The sequence below is a fragment of the Anabrus simplex genome, chromosome 4 (assembly GCF_040414725.1).
Source record: "Anabrus simplex isolate iqAnaSimp1 chromosome 4, ASM4041472v1, whole genome shotgun sequence".
In the NCBI taxonomy this organism is placed as follows: Eukaryota; Metazoa; Arthropoda; class Insecta; order Orthoptera; family Tettigoniidae; genus Anabrus; species Anabrus simplex.
The window spans coordinates 305,394,616-305,412,228 of NC_090268.1; the positions used below are offsets into that span (position 1 = coordinate 305,394,616).

The 17,613-nt window shown below is 40.3% G+C and overlaps 1 protein-coding gene across 3 annotated transcripts in view; it reads right to left on the minus strand.

Annotated features, from left to right (window-relative positions):
• Positions 1–17,613, minus strand: part of LOC136871927 (TBC1 domain family member 31) — a 392,653-nt gene that overhangs the window by 198,113 nt on the left and 176,927 nt on the right. For all 3 annotated transcript variants that reach the window (XM_068227257.1, XM_067145659.2, XM_067145660.2), the window contains one exon: positions 5,910–6,133. In XM_068227257.1, coding sequence (XP_068083358.1) covers positions 5,910–6,133 — 224 coding nt within the window. The remainder of the gene's footprint in view (positions 1–5,909; positions 6,134–17,613) is intronic.

Genomic DNA, 17,613 nt, shown 5'->3' on the forward strand with positions numbered 1-17,613 from the left:
TCGCGAGAAGGAAGACTCCAGATGAATAGTCGAGTAATTTCTGTCGTCCCATGCGGCGTGACCACGGACAGAAGAGAGAAGGGCCCACCCAGCACTTAATCGCTGCTTGTGATTGGCGCGGTCGAAGCGTAAGGGGTGGGCCTATACGGTGCCAGACTGGGACCATAGCCAGTTGGCTTGGCGGATGCTATAACCATTACAATATTAATTTCACTGAGCAATGTGAGGAGCCTGGCCAACCTTATGAAATAGTTGTTGGAAGCTAGGAGGACTCAAGGCATCAGTGAAGAGGAAGTGTGTAATTAAGGTTACGGATGATCTTCGCAAAGAAGGGTGCATCCAAGTGTAAATAAGGCCGTTGCACCTATCTTTACTAGATAAAGAGGAAATCTAGTAGAATCAGGCAGTGCCTATGGAACTATTTTGAGGTATGTTATAAGTACAAAAACTGAATGTATTGTATATTTGTGGTTTGTAGATTGTTGATTATGAGTTTTCGTAAGTGGCAAAACTAGTTGTTCTAATCACATGATGGTTATTGTTGTTGTTTTGGGTTTCTGCAGTAAATTCAAGTAGTGAAATTTGTGGTAAATTGTGCTTGTTAGTGGAGTAGAGAAGGACCCGGCATGGAACCCAGATTCAATTTCAGGGTTAAATAGTAGCAGGTAAGGTAATGAAGCAAGTTTGGAAACTCGCCAGCCTGATGACGGTCGCCTTAGGAGGAGTTCTTACATGCTCAACCGAGTTATTTATTTCTGCAAGTATTTTGTTATGAGAAGACTGTAAGATTCCGAAACATTATTCAAATACACATTAAAGAAATACTTTTTTTTTTTAAATGAGTAAACACTAGATTAAGAGAACAATGTTGTCCATTTAAACATCCAATACTGTTGGAGATCTGATAGATGTATAAATTAAAAGTCCTTGTAATTATTAGTTTTGATGTAGGAGATGACAAATGTTACATTTAGAATTAGAAACAAAGAATGTGATGTGATGAAAGCACATTAAAATAGTTATCATTAAAACATGATGTCCTTGAAGTTGATTGGTAGACATAAGTTGTCAAAAACAAGACACTCTTTTATATAAATGGACTTCTATGAGATAATTCTTTTCATGAGTTGATACACAGTTCAATACAGATCCCAATATGAAATGTATAACTTGCAAAGCAATTTCTACCCCTTGTAAAATTTAATATTTTGATGAATTCTTCTATTTCTACTTTATTTAACTCACTGTAATTTGTCAAATTCTTCCTTATAACTTCTATTGTTTTAGATATTGGCATGTAGGAATACATGTCTTTTATGTCCTGACTGTGAATTGTGTTACTTTCTTAAAAAAGTTGTATAAACTTTGCCATCATGTAAGTTGGACTATTTCAAAATTTACTATTTGTCTTATGGATGTGATTATTTTAAGAATTTTAGGCATGACTCTCATAGTGAGTAATCTTGGATTCATATTAATTAATCTGCTTTTGTCTTTAGTGTTCAGTAAGAAACCTATGCTGTTGAACATTTTTTAAAGGTTTTTCTGTATTAAGTTTGTGGGATTTTTTTTACTAACAAACTTATCACTTTTAAGAAACTCCTCTTTTCCGAATGTACTCTTGTTTATCCATTAAAACTATCGTGTTCCTTTTATCTGTTTTAGTCACCATTATACTGTTAGTTTCAATTTTCTCTTCCAGTTCCTTAATGTTGTTCTTCATTTTATTATTGTTGTTGATGGCCGGTCCCATGGTGTATGGGTAGCGTGCCTGTCTCTTACCTGGAGGCCCAAGGTTTGATTCCCGGCCAGGTCAGGGATTTTTACCTGGACCTGAGGGCTGGTTCAAGGTCTACTCAGCCTGCGTGATTAGAACTGAGGAGCTACCTGATGATGTGATAGCGGCCCCTGTCTAGAAAGCCAACAATAACGGCTGAGAAAATTCGTCGTCCTGACCACACAACACCTCGTAATCTGTAGGCCTTCGGGGCTGAGCGGTGGTTGTTTGGTAGGCCAAGGCCCTTCAAGGGCTGTAGTGCCATGGGGTTTAGTTGGTTTTTGTTGTTGATGAGAAGAACTTAGAATCTAATAGTTTATTAGGGTTAGTCAATAAATTAGATGACATTAACAAATTCACAATGGAGTCTGAGGAAAATAAATCTCTTAATTACTTCGAGGTCACAATAAGCAATAAGAACTGGAGATCTGAATAAAAAAATTTCAGGAAACAGCCGCAGACTGACACTATTATTAGAAGCGACTCCAACCAACCGGGGTAGCATTAGAAAGCAACATTTTATAGTTTATTCAACACAGCACTTAGGATCCCACTAAATAAACAAGGTTTTGGCAGGGAAATGGAAATAATATATAATATTGCAAATAAAAATGGATATTTTAAGGCAGCATGTCAAGAGGATAAAGAATAAAATAATGAATAAACCAGAAACGAGCTTGATTAACGAATGGTAAAAAAAAGAGGAGCTTTGAGATGAGCACGTTTTATAAAAGGGATTTGTATGTTACATAAGGGATAGAAATTGCTTACAAAACAGATAATAATAACAAAATTCTGTTCAATTTACAAAGAATTCATAGATATAAAAAATCAGGAATAACTTGCTTAACATGTCATGAGTACAAAAGTCAGTATATCGGACAATCGGGAAGGAGTTTGGGGATACGGTACAAAGAACATGTAAATGCGGTAAAGCATAGAAGGTTTTTGGCAATGGAAGAGCACATGCAAGAGCACTATCATAAATTTACAAATGTGGAGAAAGATAGGAGGGTATTACAAATAGTTCAGAAAGGTAAGCATATGGATATTATGGAAAAATTATGGATTTATTTACCACAGAAGGAAAGAAATCAATTAAATTTAAATGAGGCGTCCAATGAGGAGAATATACTATTTAAATTATCAAAACGATACTGTACATAAGCTGCCTGCTGTCATTTCTTGATGGATACAGTACTTTTGCATCCATCTCTTGGCACAGGCCAGAGTAAAGTGTAGCTTCCACCGAAGTCCCAGTCAACATCCATGGCTGTGACAATATGGAAGTTGCTGGGGTATGGGTAGTGTGAGTAATGACATTCGGAGCATGACTAGTGCATCTGAGTGTTATGAAAGGTGTTGCTCATAGGGTCAGTCGTGCTGCAATAGCACTTTCTGACCCAGTGAGGAAAGCAATGGCAAACTACCTCACTCCTCATCTTGCCTAGTACGCCTCATTTTGGTGCTGCCATTGGGGTTTCCTTATAACCGCATAACCTTCGGTGGTGCTATTTGAGGATCCAACCATCCTCTGGGCTGATGACCTACCAGACAGACAGACTGTACATAAGGAGAAAGAGAAGAAAGAAAGAAAGAAATAGTCTGGAATATCAGTATCCATGAGTGTCCACCCCTTCTTCAGTTAGTTTTCCCTCCCATTCAAATCAGCTACATCTGGTAGCACTCAAGTTGCCCTCTACCCGCCCTCCTTCCTCATGGGCGCCACTTCAAGGTAACAGGCTCATATTTGTTTTAAATCATGAAACAACCAATGGAAGTCAAGGGCAACAAAATTCTGTTCAATTCACAAAGAATTAATAGAGTTAACGGATATAAAAAAATCGGGACTATTTTGCTTAACATGTCAAGAGTGCAAAAGTCAGTAAATCGGACAATCGGGAAGGAAATTGGAGATAGGGTACAAAGGACATCTTAGCGCTGTAAAGCATAGAAGGTTTTTGGCAATCGGAGAACACATACAAAAGCACAATCATAAATTTACAAATGTGGAGAAAGATAGGAGGGTATTACATATAGTTCAGAAAGGTAAGCTTATGGATATTATGGAAAAATTATGGATTTATTTAGCACAGAAGGAAAGAAACCAATTAAATTTAAATGAGACGTCCAACGAGGAGAATATACTATTTAAATTATCAAGAAGATACTGTACATAAGGAGAAAGAGAAGAAAGAAAGAAAGAAAGAAATAGTCTGGAATATCAGTATCCATGAGTGTCCACCCCTTCCCCAGTTAGTTTCCCCTCCCATTCAAATCAGCTACATCCGGTAGCGCACAAACTGCCCTCTACCTGCCCTCCTTTACCATGCCCACCACTTCAACGTAACAGGCTCGTATTTATTTTAAATTGTGAAACAACCAACAGAAGTCAAGGGCAAGGTGAATGCACAAACTTCAAATAGAGCAACTGACAGACTGAGTCTGAAAAGTCTGTATTCCTGTCATAATCCGGCATTATAGGGTATTGATGTTAATATTCTCATTTAGGTTTTCGATTCAGGTGTCAAAACAATCATTTTTCAATATGTAAATAGAGGAGTAAGATACTGATCCTGGTATCGATGCTCTACTGGCTAGCAAGTTGGCCCATTCTAAAGTCAAGGCCAACTATGTTTATGTGTGTACAACAGAATATTCAATAAGTCAATTGGGAAGTTCTCAGAGTAAATTAGAATATTCTATTAGGGACAGATTTTAAGACAGGCTTATTTTCTTATAGTTTATTGTGGAGTGAGGAACTACTACTCTAGGGATTGTTTGAGGACAGATGGAAGTAGCCGCAACATTTAGCAGACGTAAACTCTGGGTTGGAAGATTTCAGTGATTTTTAAGAGATGCTCATTTTCATAAACTGATTGCATTTGTAGGTAATAGACAAGGGTGACATTCTGATAAGACTGTGAATAGAATAGTGTAGTTTTGAGTTTATTTATGACACATATTATATATCTATTAAGAGATGTTTAGAATTACTGTAAATATGTGGTACAGTTTACAAGAGGATTTGTTAAGAATGTGACTGGTGTTTAATAATAAGTATTTAGGTTCAAGGGATATTTAGTAGTGTGAGAAAACTGCTGAGGAAGAGGACAATAAGGTCCTCGAAACATGAATGGTGTATTAGGTGATAATAAATAATTGATTTAATAACTCTTAAGTATTGACTAGGCTGATTTCAAATATAAAAGTGTATTTTTTGGAGTAGAGACATCTGTTTTTAATGGGATATGATAGTAACTGCACCCACATAGTCAAGGCATCTACTGAATAAGTATGGCAGCTCCACATTGGCAACAGCATTGCCGTAACTCATGCTGGCAGAAGGCATGAAACACGCACTATCTTGCCCCTCTCCTACTATGTAACAACACCGTACACATAGTCCCTTTCATTTGTGTCTTCCCCTGGCCTATACTCTCTCTTTCTTCTGCTCTCTCTCTTTTTTTTTTTTCCTATTTTGAAAAAAAAATATTGGTGTAATCTCTCTTCTGACTTAGTCTGCTCAAAAGTTGGCCAGGAGCATAGATAACACAAAGGTCAAATTTCTACAGCAGTCCAACTTAGCAAAGCATAGAAAAGCCAGACAACACATAACTGCTACAGCAGTCCCCCGGCTACTTGACATAGCTCTTTCTCAAACTGCTATAGCAGTCCAATGAAGTGAAAAGGTTAATTATGAGCAGTATGGGGCAGCAGAACCAGGACTGGAACATGGTGATGGATGGGGAGTGGTGGAAATCCATACATATTGTAAAATAAAATCTCTGTTGGGTTGAAGACAGGTGGTAAAAGACTAGGAACACAGGACAAACAAAGAGAGAGAGAGAGAGAGAAAAAAAAGAAAGTAACCTAATAGGGCAATATAAGTATTCTTCCTTGTCTTCTTCTCTTCCCTTTTCCTGTATTTTTCTGATTTTATTCTTATGCTATACTTCCCATATCAAGATTGAATGTTGAAGCCCACCCTCCAAATAAAGCTGGGAAGCAGAAACAAGCTCATCGGGGGTGGAGAAGAAATGGGTGTAGAAGAACTAATATGTGTTCCATTTTATGTTCCTCTTTCTATATTACTTGATTTGACATTAGTTTGTTCCTTTCCAATACTTACTTGTTTATTGAGTTTTGCTAGGTGATCCTGTGCAGCAGTTTTGGCCCTTTGCTGCATTGCCTTAAGATGGTCAGGAGAATCACGTTTTACTTCTTTGGGCTTTTGTTTGTCACATTCCATTAGCTGCTTCTCTTCTAATAACTTAGCACCCGAGTAGACATTGATCTCTCCAGAACGCAGTATGATGGTTATATATTTTCCCGTTGGACTACACGTAAATGTGCCTGCAAGGGAGTAAGCACAGTTATCTCGGTCAATAATCTTATTTGTGAGGAATGAACTTGCAGTAATGTACTTAACTATGTTATTCCAGCAAGTATTACAAAAAATTTGCATTACATAAACAAATATTCATTATCATAATAATCCACAAAGCATACAGACTAATGCTGGCCCCGTGATGTAGGGGTAGTGTGCCTGTCTCTCGCTCGGAGGCCCTGGGTTCGATTCCCAGCCAGGTCAGGGATTTTTCTCTCGACCTGAGGGCTGGATCGAGGTCCACTCAGCCTACGTGATTAGAATTGAGGAGCTATCTGATGGTGAGATGGCGGCCCCGGTCTCAAAAGCCCACAATAACAGCCGAGAGGATGCGTCGTGCCGACCACACGGCCCCTCGTAATCTGCAGGCCTTCGGGCTGAGCAGCGGTCGCTGGGCAGGCCAAAGCCCTTTCAAGGGTGTTAAGTGCCATGGAGTTTTGGGGGGGGGATACAGACTAATGTGGAATTACTACAACAAAAGATTGCACAGTATGAATTTCATTCTGTATTGATGGTTTCTTCAATTATATCAATATAAAATGTCAAAAGAATCCTCCTATTCAATACATCGTATATATTACATCTATAAAGATGATATATCTACATTATCCAAACATGTTTTGACCCATTTTAGAGTCATCTTCAGTGGAAATTAAGTCATAAAAACACAAGTTACAATAAAACACTATTTCTAATAAACTATTTAACATGTGGCTTATTAAAATCTTGCAGTGGTGTCCTGGTAATATACACTGACTGACAGAGCAAATGCAACACCAAGAAGGAGTGGTTCAAAAGGGATGAAAGTTGGGGAAAAAACAGAGACGGCACGGACGAATAATTGATGTTTATTTCAAACCGATATGCAGGTTACACAATGCGCACGGCATCGACTCAGTAGGATGTAGGACCACCGCGAGCGGCGATGCACGCAGAAACACGTCGAGGTACAGAGTCAATAAGAGTGCGGATGGTGTCCTGAGGGATGGTTCTCCATTCTCTGTCAACCATTTGCCACAGTTGGTCATCCGTACGAGGCTGGGGCAGAGTTTGCAAACGGCGTCCAATGAGATCCCACACGTGTTCGATTGGTGAGAGATCCGGAGAGTACGCTGGCCACGGAAGCATCTGTACACCTCGTAGAGCCTGTTGGGAGATGCGAGCAGTGTGTGGGCGGGCATTATCCTGCTGAAACAGAGCATTGGGCAGCCCCTGAAAGTACGGGAGTGCCACCGGCCGCACCACATGCTGCACGTAGCGGTGGGCATTTAACGTGCCTTGAATACGCACTAGAGGTGACGTGGAATCATACGCAATAGCGCCCCAAACCATGATGCCGCGTTGTCTAGCGGTAGGGCGCTCCACAGTTACTGCCGGATTTGACCTTTCTCCACGCCGACGCCACACTCGTCTGCGGTGACTATCACTGACAGAACAGAAGCGTGACTCATCGGAGAACACGACGTTCCACCATTCCCTCATCCAAGTCGCTCTAGCCCGGCACCATGCCAGGCGTGCACGTCTATGCTGTGGAGTCAATGGTAGTCTTCTGAGCGGACGCCGGGAGTGCAGGCCTCCTTCAACCAATCGACGGGAAATTGTTCTGGTCGATATTGGAACAGCCAGGGTGTCTTGCACATGCTGAAGAATGGCGGTTGACGTGGCGTGCGGGGCTGCCACCGCTTGGCGGCGGATGCGCCGATCCTCGCGTGCTGACGTCACTCGGACTGCGCCTGGACCCCTCGCACGTGCCACATGTCCCTGCGCCAACCATCTTCGCCACAGGCGCTGCACCGTGGACACATCCCTATGGGTATCGGCTGCGATTTGACGAAGCGACCAACCTGCCCTTCTCAGCCCGATCACCATACCCCTCGTAAAGTCGTCTGTCTGCTGGAAATGCCTCCGTTGACGGCGGCCTGGCATTCTTAGCTATACACGTGTCCTGTGGCACACGACAACACGTTCTACAATGACTGTCGGCTGAGAAATCACGGTACGAAGTGGGCCATTCGCCAACGCCGTGTCCCATTTATCGTTCGCTACGTGCGCAGCACAGCGGCGCATTTCACATCATGAGCATACCTCAGTGACGTCAGTCTACCCTGCAATTGGCATAAAGTTCTGACCACTCCTTCTTGGTGTTGCATTTGCTCTGTCAGTCAGTGTATTACTGACACCTAATTAAAATCACTGTCCGGCTCCATGGCTAAATGGTTAGCGTGCTGGCCTTTGGTCACAAGGGTCCCGGGTTCGATTCCCTGCAGGGTCGGGAATTTTAACCATAATTGGTTAATTTCACTGACACGGGGGCTGGGTGTATGTGTCGTCTTCATCCAAGGTAACTAGAATATAAGGTAGGCTACTCCGGCGGTTGCAGCTTCCACTGGCTGGAGCGCTCTGACGTCATGCGGTATGAACGATAGCGAGTAAGGAACACAGTCGTAGTACAGCAAGCCTGTGAATTCTCGTGCCTGTGAAACATCTTCTCAATCTTTCATCAAATAATAGTCTGATTTAGTCCGATTCGATAAGTAACGGCACTTCCAATAGATTTAAAAACGTGAAAATGCGTTAAATTTCGTCACATGCTGAGCAGGTAGAACATCAACTATCAAATACATGACATATAATACGATAAGAAATAAAATATTGCCATGCAACTCAAAATAATTAATTTATTTACTGATGAAGTAAATATTTAGATTAAATGGCATAGGAAAATATGCATCATATCGACATCATTATGGAATTATATTAAATTATTAAAACGTACGTGTCAGGAGACTTAATTACTTGATGAACCAGCCCAAAGCTTAGCCTTCTTATTGGCATATTTTCTCAGTGTTAGCTCCTTACTCTTTGCATTAAAATGCCATATCCTAATAAATGTCCTGGTCCTTATGTAGAGACAAATTATTTTGTCATGGAATACTGGAAATTTTGACTTAATAATAAAAGTAAGAGTTTTCACTTTTTTGCATCTGGATACAGTCTTACTGTGAAACACACCAAATGACATTTCGGACTGGGCTATATTTTTTAACCACTCATGACTGGGATGTGTGAGGCCCCCTTTTGAAATAACCGAGATGCAGTAACAGGTCTCTTCTCGCACGACATTTTTGTCTCTTTCTTCGTATTTACTGTATATCGGATCACGGATACTGTATTATTTCACGAGCTTCGAAATATATTCAGAAATATAAGTTATTAGCATATAATAATGTTAATGTTATTGGATTTTACGTCCCACTAACTATGTTTTTGAGCACCTTCACCACCGGACTGAGACAGGATTGAATCTGCCAAGTTGGGCTAAGAAGGCCAGCGATCTACCATTTGAGTTGTTACTCAGCCCGGCTATTAGCACATAACAATAATTACAGAAAATATGATTTTCATTCAGTCATTTATATCTGACACCTTTTTACAGTACCAGCTGTAATAATGGAGATATTCAAGAGTTTATTACAAAGTGTTTCAATAACCAAGCATTGCTGACGAGGAAGTATTGTTATGCCATCACAGTAGCAAACTAACTGGGTATGATGTTTGTTGTCGTTATTGTCTTTATAATAAGCGAAATAATAATGTTATTTGTGTTACGTCTCACTAACATTTACGGTTTTCTGAGACTCGAGGTGCCGTAATTTTGTCCCGCGGGAGTTCTTTTACGTGCCGACAATTTATAGCGCCACACACGTTTCCATAATATGTTGACTGCATTTTAATCAGTACAGTGGTTCTACTTCAGATACTGACAACACGAACACTGTTCACGTAGTGAACCACTATAAAATTACTATATATCCGTGATCCGATATACAGTAAATACGTAGAAAGAGATAAAAATGTCGGTCGGTCACTTGCTTTCTTGGCTTACGCTGCGTGAACCATCAACGATAGACCCCAAGTGTAAGCGTACGAAATGTAGAGCATAGAATCCTCTACAAAAAAGTCCGCGATGGCACATACCTATTTCCAACCGGCTGCCCTCTAGAAGCGATTTTATGCTACAGTCCGCAGTAAAAAATGTAACTCCTTAAAATTAAATAAATATTTCTATATTATCCTTGAGTTCATCAAAATAAATTGTTTGACCTCCTCCAGTATTTTATAAGGATTACAATAACCTTGTCAGGACATTATTTGCATGAATGGTTCAGAAGTTATGACCATTTTAGACTGTAGTGGTAATATGTGTCAGCAGGACGGGCGACCGCCGTTTCATACCACATGACATCACGCAGAAGGCGGACAGGGAGAAACAAGTGAGCGCGATGCGGGAAGAGACCCCTGTGGTCTTCTTCATCATTTCATCCTCAACCCGACGCGCGGGTCGCCTACGGGCGTCAAATCAAAAGACCTGAACCTGGCGAGCCGAACATGTCCTCGGACACTCCCGGCACTAAAAGCCAAACGCCATTTCATTTCATTAAAATCACTGTACCTGAGATGTAATCTCTTGTCTTCTATTTATAAAAAACTGATGTGTAGATTAATATTCCTCCATTTGTGAGTTGACTTCCATCATAAACTTTATGTTATTGTTATCACTGATACCGTATTAAGGAGGTAAGTGTTACATATATCTGTGAATTGATATCAGCTGAAGTGCTGTCAAACGGGTATTCTGTTTTATCTGCAATGGAAATGATCCAATTCAAATTAGGTATATACGAAAACATATGTACATATTGTAATAAAACCTATGTGTGAGTAAAAATGAAAAACATATTCCACCTATCTGTCTGTAACTTGCTTGTTTAAAAGTCTTTTCACCATTAGTCATATTCTTTTGTTGAGCTGTTGTTACTAACAGTACTGGGGAGTGATGTCATGGGGGAATTGGTGGGGAGTAGGTGTTGGCGGAGAGCTGTGTGCGGAAGGAGGTATTGGTCTTGTATGTTTGCGGCGGGGCTTATTTTGGTGTAGTTTACAAATAATCAGAATAAATGTTTCTAATAGTATGTTTCATTTTTCACTAATTTCATTTAAATTACAAGCTAGGTTCTTGTATTGATTGATGCATATGTGGATATTTTCTAGAATATTAAGAAGTGGGCCCTTTTGTTCTGGACATAAGATTGTCAGCTCTTGTTTTATTGTAGTATATTTGTGGTTAGCATTTTTATGTTGTTCACTCATAGCCGAGAATTTGTTGTAGTGTTCTGCATATCTTGTAAAAAAGTTACGACCTGTTTGACCAATGTAAGATGAATTACATGTTTGGCACTCTAATTTATATACTGCAGCATATATATGTTTATTATTATTATTATTATTATTATTGTTATGAGTGTGAGAACTGGCTGTTCATTATTATATGGGGCGCAGAGCCGACCTCGACCAGGCGGGTCTACAGGTGGCGGATAGTGGGCATCCCTCCAGATATGAAGGGTAGCTGTGATATAAGCAGGGAAACCTGACGAATAAGCAGTCCCGGACCAAAAGCGGCATTGCTACCATAATGTGGTGGGACTATGGGTGGCACCAGAGTCTCTAAAAAATACCACATAAATACAGTGACAGCAGTGTGACAAGGCGAGTGAGTGCCGCCAAAAAAGCACTCTGCCAACGATAGTCAGCGGTTCTGAAGGCGGATGAAGGTCACGAGTCCCAATGGCGGAGAAGGCGAAAGAACTATCAATCAACAGCGTGGAGTGGTGGTAGGGGGCACCTGTTCCCCGCATCAGGTGCGGCCTGGAAACCTTTTTGGTCCAGCGAACCAAGTCGTAGCATATAGAAATGTAAATTTCTAGAAGCACTAGCTATAAACAAGTATCAGTCATGAAAGGTGCAATGATTAACTCAAATATTTGTGGTGGAAAAGTCACCGAAGCTGGGCATTTGGATCCGGGGGTCCAGCAACATTGTGCAGCTCAAGACCAGTTGGAGGGTCTTGGAATCCCTAAGACAAGTCACAAATGTAGACAAAGAACATTCATAGGGACACTGAATGTAAATTCAATGTTGAAAATAGGAAAGCAAATGGAATTGATTATAGTAATGGATGAACTTTGCTGGCAGGACCTAGTGTTTACAGCGCACTATGTCTTCTGGCATGGGCTAGAGCAATTTTGTTACTTTCATTGATCTGTCTCAGCTTTATCCTTGGCTTTGACAAAATGAAAGTTACTGAGGTAGGAGTGATGCTAGTAATGCCATTCCATCTGCAGCCAGTCCCTACTATGAATGGTGTGAAAATATTGCTCATAGGGTCGGTTGGTGCATGCACTTCAGTGGGATTGGCAGACTGATGTGTAATAGCAACTTCTGGCTCGGTGAGGAAAGCAACGGGAAACTACCTCACTCCTCATTTCCCCAGTACGCCTCTTCAGTGATGCCTAGGCCATCTATGACAGCTGATGGCGGAGCTGTTGAGGATCCAACCAGCCTTCGGGCTGAGGACTAAACATACATACATACATACATACATACATACATACATACAATGGATGAACATTAGCTATACAAGAAACAAGATACAGAGACGAGGACACAACACAAACGAACCACTATCGGATATATAGGTAAACCAGCACAGAAAATACAAAACACTAAAGGTCTTTGCATGTTTGGAACAGCATTGGTAGTACCAAGTATAGTATAGACAATACGTGACATTTCCGGATTTAGCCTTGTTAAAATGGGAGACAAGTCGCAAGTGGCACTCCTAGTGGCTTGACCTGAAAAATCGCACTAAATTCAAATATCAATGGAAATGTATACAAGGAAATGGATAAATAAATTACGTCTAGAAAGAAAGTGTTATTAAGATATTAACTTCAAAGTTGCTAAAGCAATTCTGGATAAATAAATGAAGAATTATTTAACAGGTTATTATTTAAAGACTGAAATTACACATATAATCAAGATGTGAAATGGACTGCTGTGAAATGGCTTGATCTTTCATTTATGCATTACTTTTTTAGGTTTAGAATTCCTGTCTGAACATTCATGGCTAGATTTTTCTTTTTTCTCATTTAAAAGCATTATATCATCATATTAAAACACTTCTCAATAATCGGCACATTCCTTACACACGTGATTCAATGAATTTACACGTAAGAGCCGGACAATTTTCCTTTTAACTTGAAGCGTACTAACAGAAAGAAAATCTATAAATTTAGCCTCAAAAACATTCAAACTTTCCCTATAAGCAATACTTGCCATAATGCCATTACATTAGGGTAAAGCAAATTTGCATCATAATATTGTTTCAACAAAATATGTACATTTCTTAAATCACCCATATTTTCTTCAGTGCTTGAAAACGCATTATGGCATTCCAAATGGGGTAACTTGGAACACAACCAGCCACACTCATATGCATACGTATTTTCCTGAATTAAATCAAACCCACAGATCACACCTACAACACATCGGTATTGAAGGTTAACTGCTGCACTATACAATAAAATATGCATATTAAATTTTAAGCCATTTAAAATATGGCTCGAGCAGGTCAGAAGATTATGAAGTACTATAAAAATCTCTTTGTCACTGGAAGAATATATATGCAAACACAATATTACGTACATTTTCTTGTCACGAGGTAAATGGAAGAAAGACCGCGCATTCTTCTCTACTTCATAGTTACTGCAGCCCAGCACAGCACATACCTTTCCCCTCTGTTGAGAGGAGATATCAAGGAATGACACACGCTACTATTTAATTATGTCACCTCACTGAAAATGCATAAATAACACCAAAAACTTCACACACAAATACACGTGCTATTATGACAGAATCAGTAGTTCTCAGGTCAATCCGCAAGAGAGAGCTCTAATAGCTGTCCCTCGATATCTCGCTGAGTGATATAGATGTTGATTCCCATAGGGAACTTAAAATATTTGTCCTGAATGAGTCAATTTATAATACCAATATAATGGTCCGTCGTTGGACATTATAAATTTTCCAGCTAACTCATTCTTGATTGCCTGCGTTTTGCCCTCGTGTGCTAAGTTTGGCTCGAGTTGGGACTTAGCACACCTCCCAAGACGCAAGGCTAGTGCATACCGTGGATGCCACTGCGTAGGCTACCTGAAGCCACCAGCAGTGCCAATGCACTATGAGAGCTATGTCTCATTTCCAAAAATTGATGCCTGCCTGGCCATCAGATGATATAGATGTTGATTTCCATAGGGAACTTAAAATATTTGTCCTGAATGAGTAAATTTATAATACCAATATAATGGTCCGTTGTTGGACATTATAAATTTTCCAGCTAACTCATTCTTGGTTGCCTGCGTTTTGCCCTCGTGTGCTAAGTTGGGCTTGTCAGTTGGGACTTAGCACACCTCCCAAGATGCTGGTGGCTTCAGGTAGCCTACTCAGTGGCATCCACTCTATGCACTAGCCTTGCGTCTTGGGAGGTGTGCTAAGTCCCAACTGACGAACCCAACTTAGCACACGAGGGCGAAACGCAGGCAACCAAGAATGAGTTCGCTGGAAAATTTATAATGTTCAATAACGGACCGTTATATTGGTATTATCTCGCTGAGTGTCGCATATTGTCTCTACCGTATTTAGTAGTACACAATTCACTGGCAGACAAGATAACAGAATTCAAGTCTACCTCACCAAGGATGTCAACAATAAGTCTCAAAAACAAGAATAAGAAATATACGCTGATAAATGCACTTGCACCAATAAATAAGCACAACCAACAAAATCCAGAGAAAGTAGAAAAATTCTGGGAAGACCTGGAAAAAATCATAGAAAATGTTCCAGATAAAAATGTTGAGATTTTGTTAGGAGACTTCAATGCTCAAATTGGTAGGAACAAACCATCAAGAACCAGGAAAATTCACGGCAGATAACAAGACAAACATGAACGGTAAGAGATTGATAGAGTTGTGAGAAATTCAACTTGAATATCATGTTCACCAAGTTCCAGAAGAAGCCAAAGAAACAAACAACGTGGAGATCGCCTAACAAATTATTGGGTGAATTCCAGATTGACCATGTTGCGATCTGCTATGACAATTCCAGGGAAATTCAAGATGTACATGTGGCCCAAGGGGCCAAGTTTGACTCTGACCACTACCTAACAAAAGTCAAGATGAAACTTACACCAGAAAGGAGAAAAAATGGTGGAACAAGAATTGCAAGGTACAGAATAGAGGATCTGAAGTTCAATCAGCAGATCTTGGGATGAATACCAGAGCAGAATAAACAGGATTCAAAGCCACAGTTGGTCTGACATGGCAAGATCAATATAAGAAGCCGCAGAACAAATGATCTTACAAAGTAAAACGAAGAAACATCCGTGGTGGAACGAAGTTTGCGAGGAAGCACTACAAAAAAGGTCTCAAACATGGAAGAAATGGAATGCAACTAAAACGACAGAAGACTAGGAGGCATTCAAAGCACGAAGGAAAACAATTTCCAAAATTATAAGAGGTGAAAGGAAATACTACGTTACACAACTAAAGAAAATAGAAGATGATTTCATAAAAAATAATACATGTAATTTCTACCAAACATTCAGGAGCCAATTAACAAAATACAAACCACCAACTCTATGCTTCAAAGATTACAAAGGAAATCTAATCACTGGAAATGACGAGAACTGTCAGCACCTTGCAAATTATTTCCAGAAACTTCTGAACTGTAAAATACCTGAAGAAACTCTGACATTAGAGAAACCCAAGAACAAAATACTGGACTCAATAGATGAAATCAGAGAAATAATACAAGGACTGAAAAACAACAAGGTGTCAGGTGATGATTCAAGAGTCGCAGAGTTATTGAAGTATGCTTGAGAACACCTAGTGACTCAACTATTATTTATTTAGCGTATGATGAATACAATATTATTTACAATATATACAACTACCATCTCAAGCTCGTAACTAAAGTTCCATGTCAAAATTTAATAGCCAGAGAAGAGCTTCGTTTGAGACACAGTTTAAGTCCTCAATAGAGCCTCTGTAACTACGCAAAGGACACTCAAATGCAAGGTGTTCCACTGTCTGTTCCCCTTGTCCGCAGTCACATTGCGGTGATGTCTTCCATCCCCATTTGAAGAGAGTGGCTCCACATCTACCTTGGCCGGTCCTAATTCGATTTAGCATCCTCCACTACCGTCTGGGAAGAGAAAAACCACCTGGGCACTTGCATGGGTTCTCAATGATGTGGTGATGTGGTAATGCGGATTGCTGTTGCCATTGTTCTTTCCAGGCGTCCGATACATTAAAGGAGGTGTCCTGTAAATTCATTGCAGTACGCCAAGAAGGGTGTCTGGATTTCAGTCGTTTAGCTGGGGAAGCTGCTATGTCAGAATGAATAGGAAGGTGAGGATTGTTTTCAATTTTCTTCCACAAGTTAAGCAGTGACTGTGATCTTCTTAGGGATGGAGGTGGTATGTGGCTTAGGGTGGGAAGCCAGTGTGTGTTAGTTGGTCGGATGCATCCTGTAATGATACGCATTGCTTGGTTCAGCTGGGTGTCTACTAATCCAGTGTGAGCACTGTTAAGCCAGGTAGAGCAGCAATATTCAGCGACGGAATAAGAGAGTGCAAGAGCAGTGGATCTCAGGACTTGGACATTAGCACCCCAGGATGTACCTGCCAGCTTTTGGAGGATGTTATTTCTGGTCTTGATCTTGGCTGACACATTATAGAGGTGATTCTTGTAGGTCAAGGACCTGTCTAGGGTGACTCCCAGGTATTTTGGGTTACTACAATACTGTAGATTCTCTCCTTTGAATGGTATGGTTGGTTTGTACCCAGCACTTCTATTCCGCAAATGGAAGGTAGACACAACAGTTTTCTTGGGGTTTGGTCTAAGGTTGTTGTGATAAAAGTAACTGTCTAGAATCTTTAAGTCTGATGTAAGCGTCGACTCAGACTCATCGAAGCGTTGATGTTGGGCAACCAATGCGATGTCATCTGCGTAGATGAATTTTCTGGATTTAGTTACAGGAAGGTCATGTGTGTACAGGTTGAATAGAAGAGGGGCCAATACAGAGCCCTGAGGGAGTCCGCCATTTATCTTATGTACTTTACTTCTGGAGTCTTCGGAAAAAATCTGGAAGTACCTATTACTCAGCATGTTACTGAGTAATGTGGAGAGTTTCAGACAAGGGATGATGCTGATAAATTTGAGAAGGAGCTTATCTTGCCACACGGTGTCATATGCAGCTGTCAGATCTAAGAAGATGGCCGTGCTTACCATTTTGTTCTCAAATCCATTTTCAATATGGGTAACTAGTGCTAAAACCTGTTCTTCACATCCTCGTCCAGGTCTAAATCCAGCTTGCTCGACTGGAATATGCTGGTTTATTGTCGCAAAAATCCTGTTATATATCAGCCTTTCCATAAGCTTCATTGTAACACTGAGTAGTGCTATTGGCCGGTAACTCTCAACTTTTGTTGGGTCCTTAGATGTTTTCAATACAGCTATTATTTTTGTTTTCTTGAAGACTGAAGGTAGGT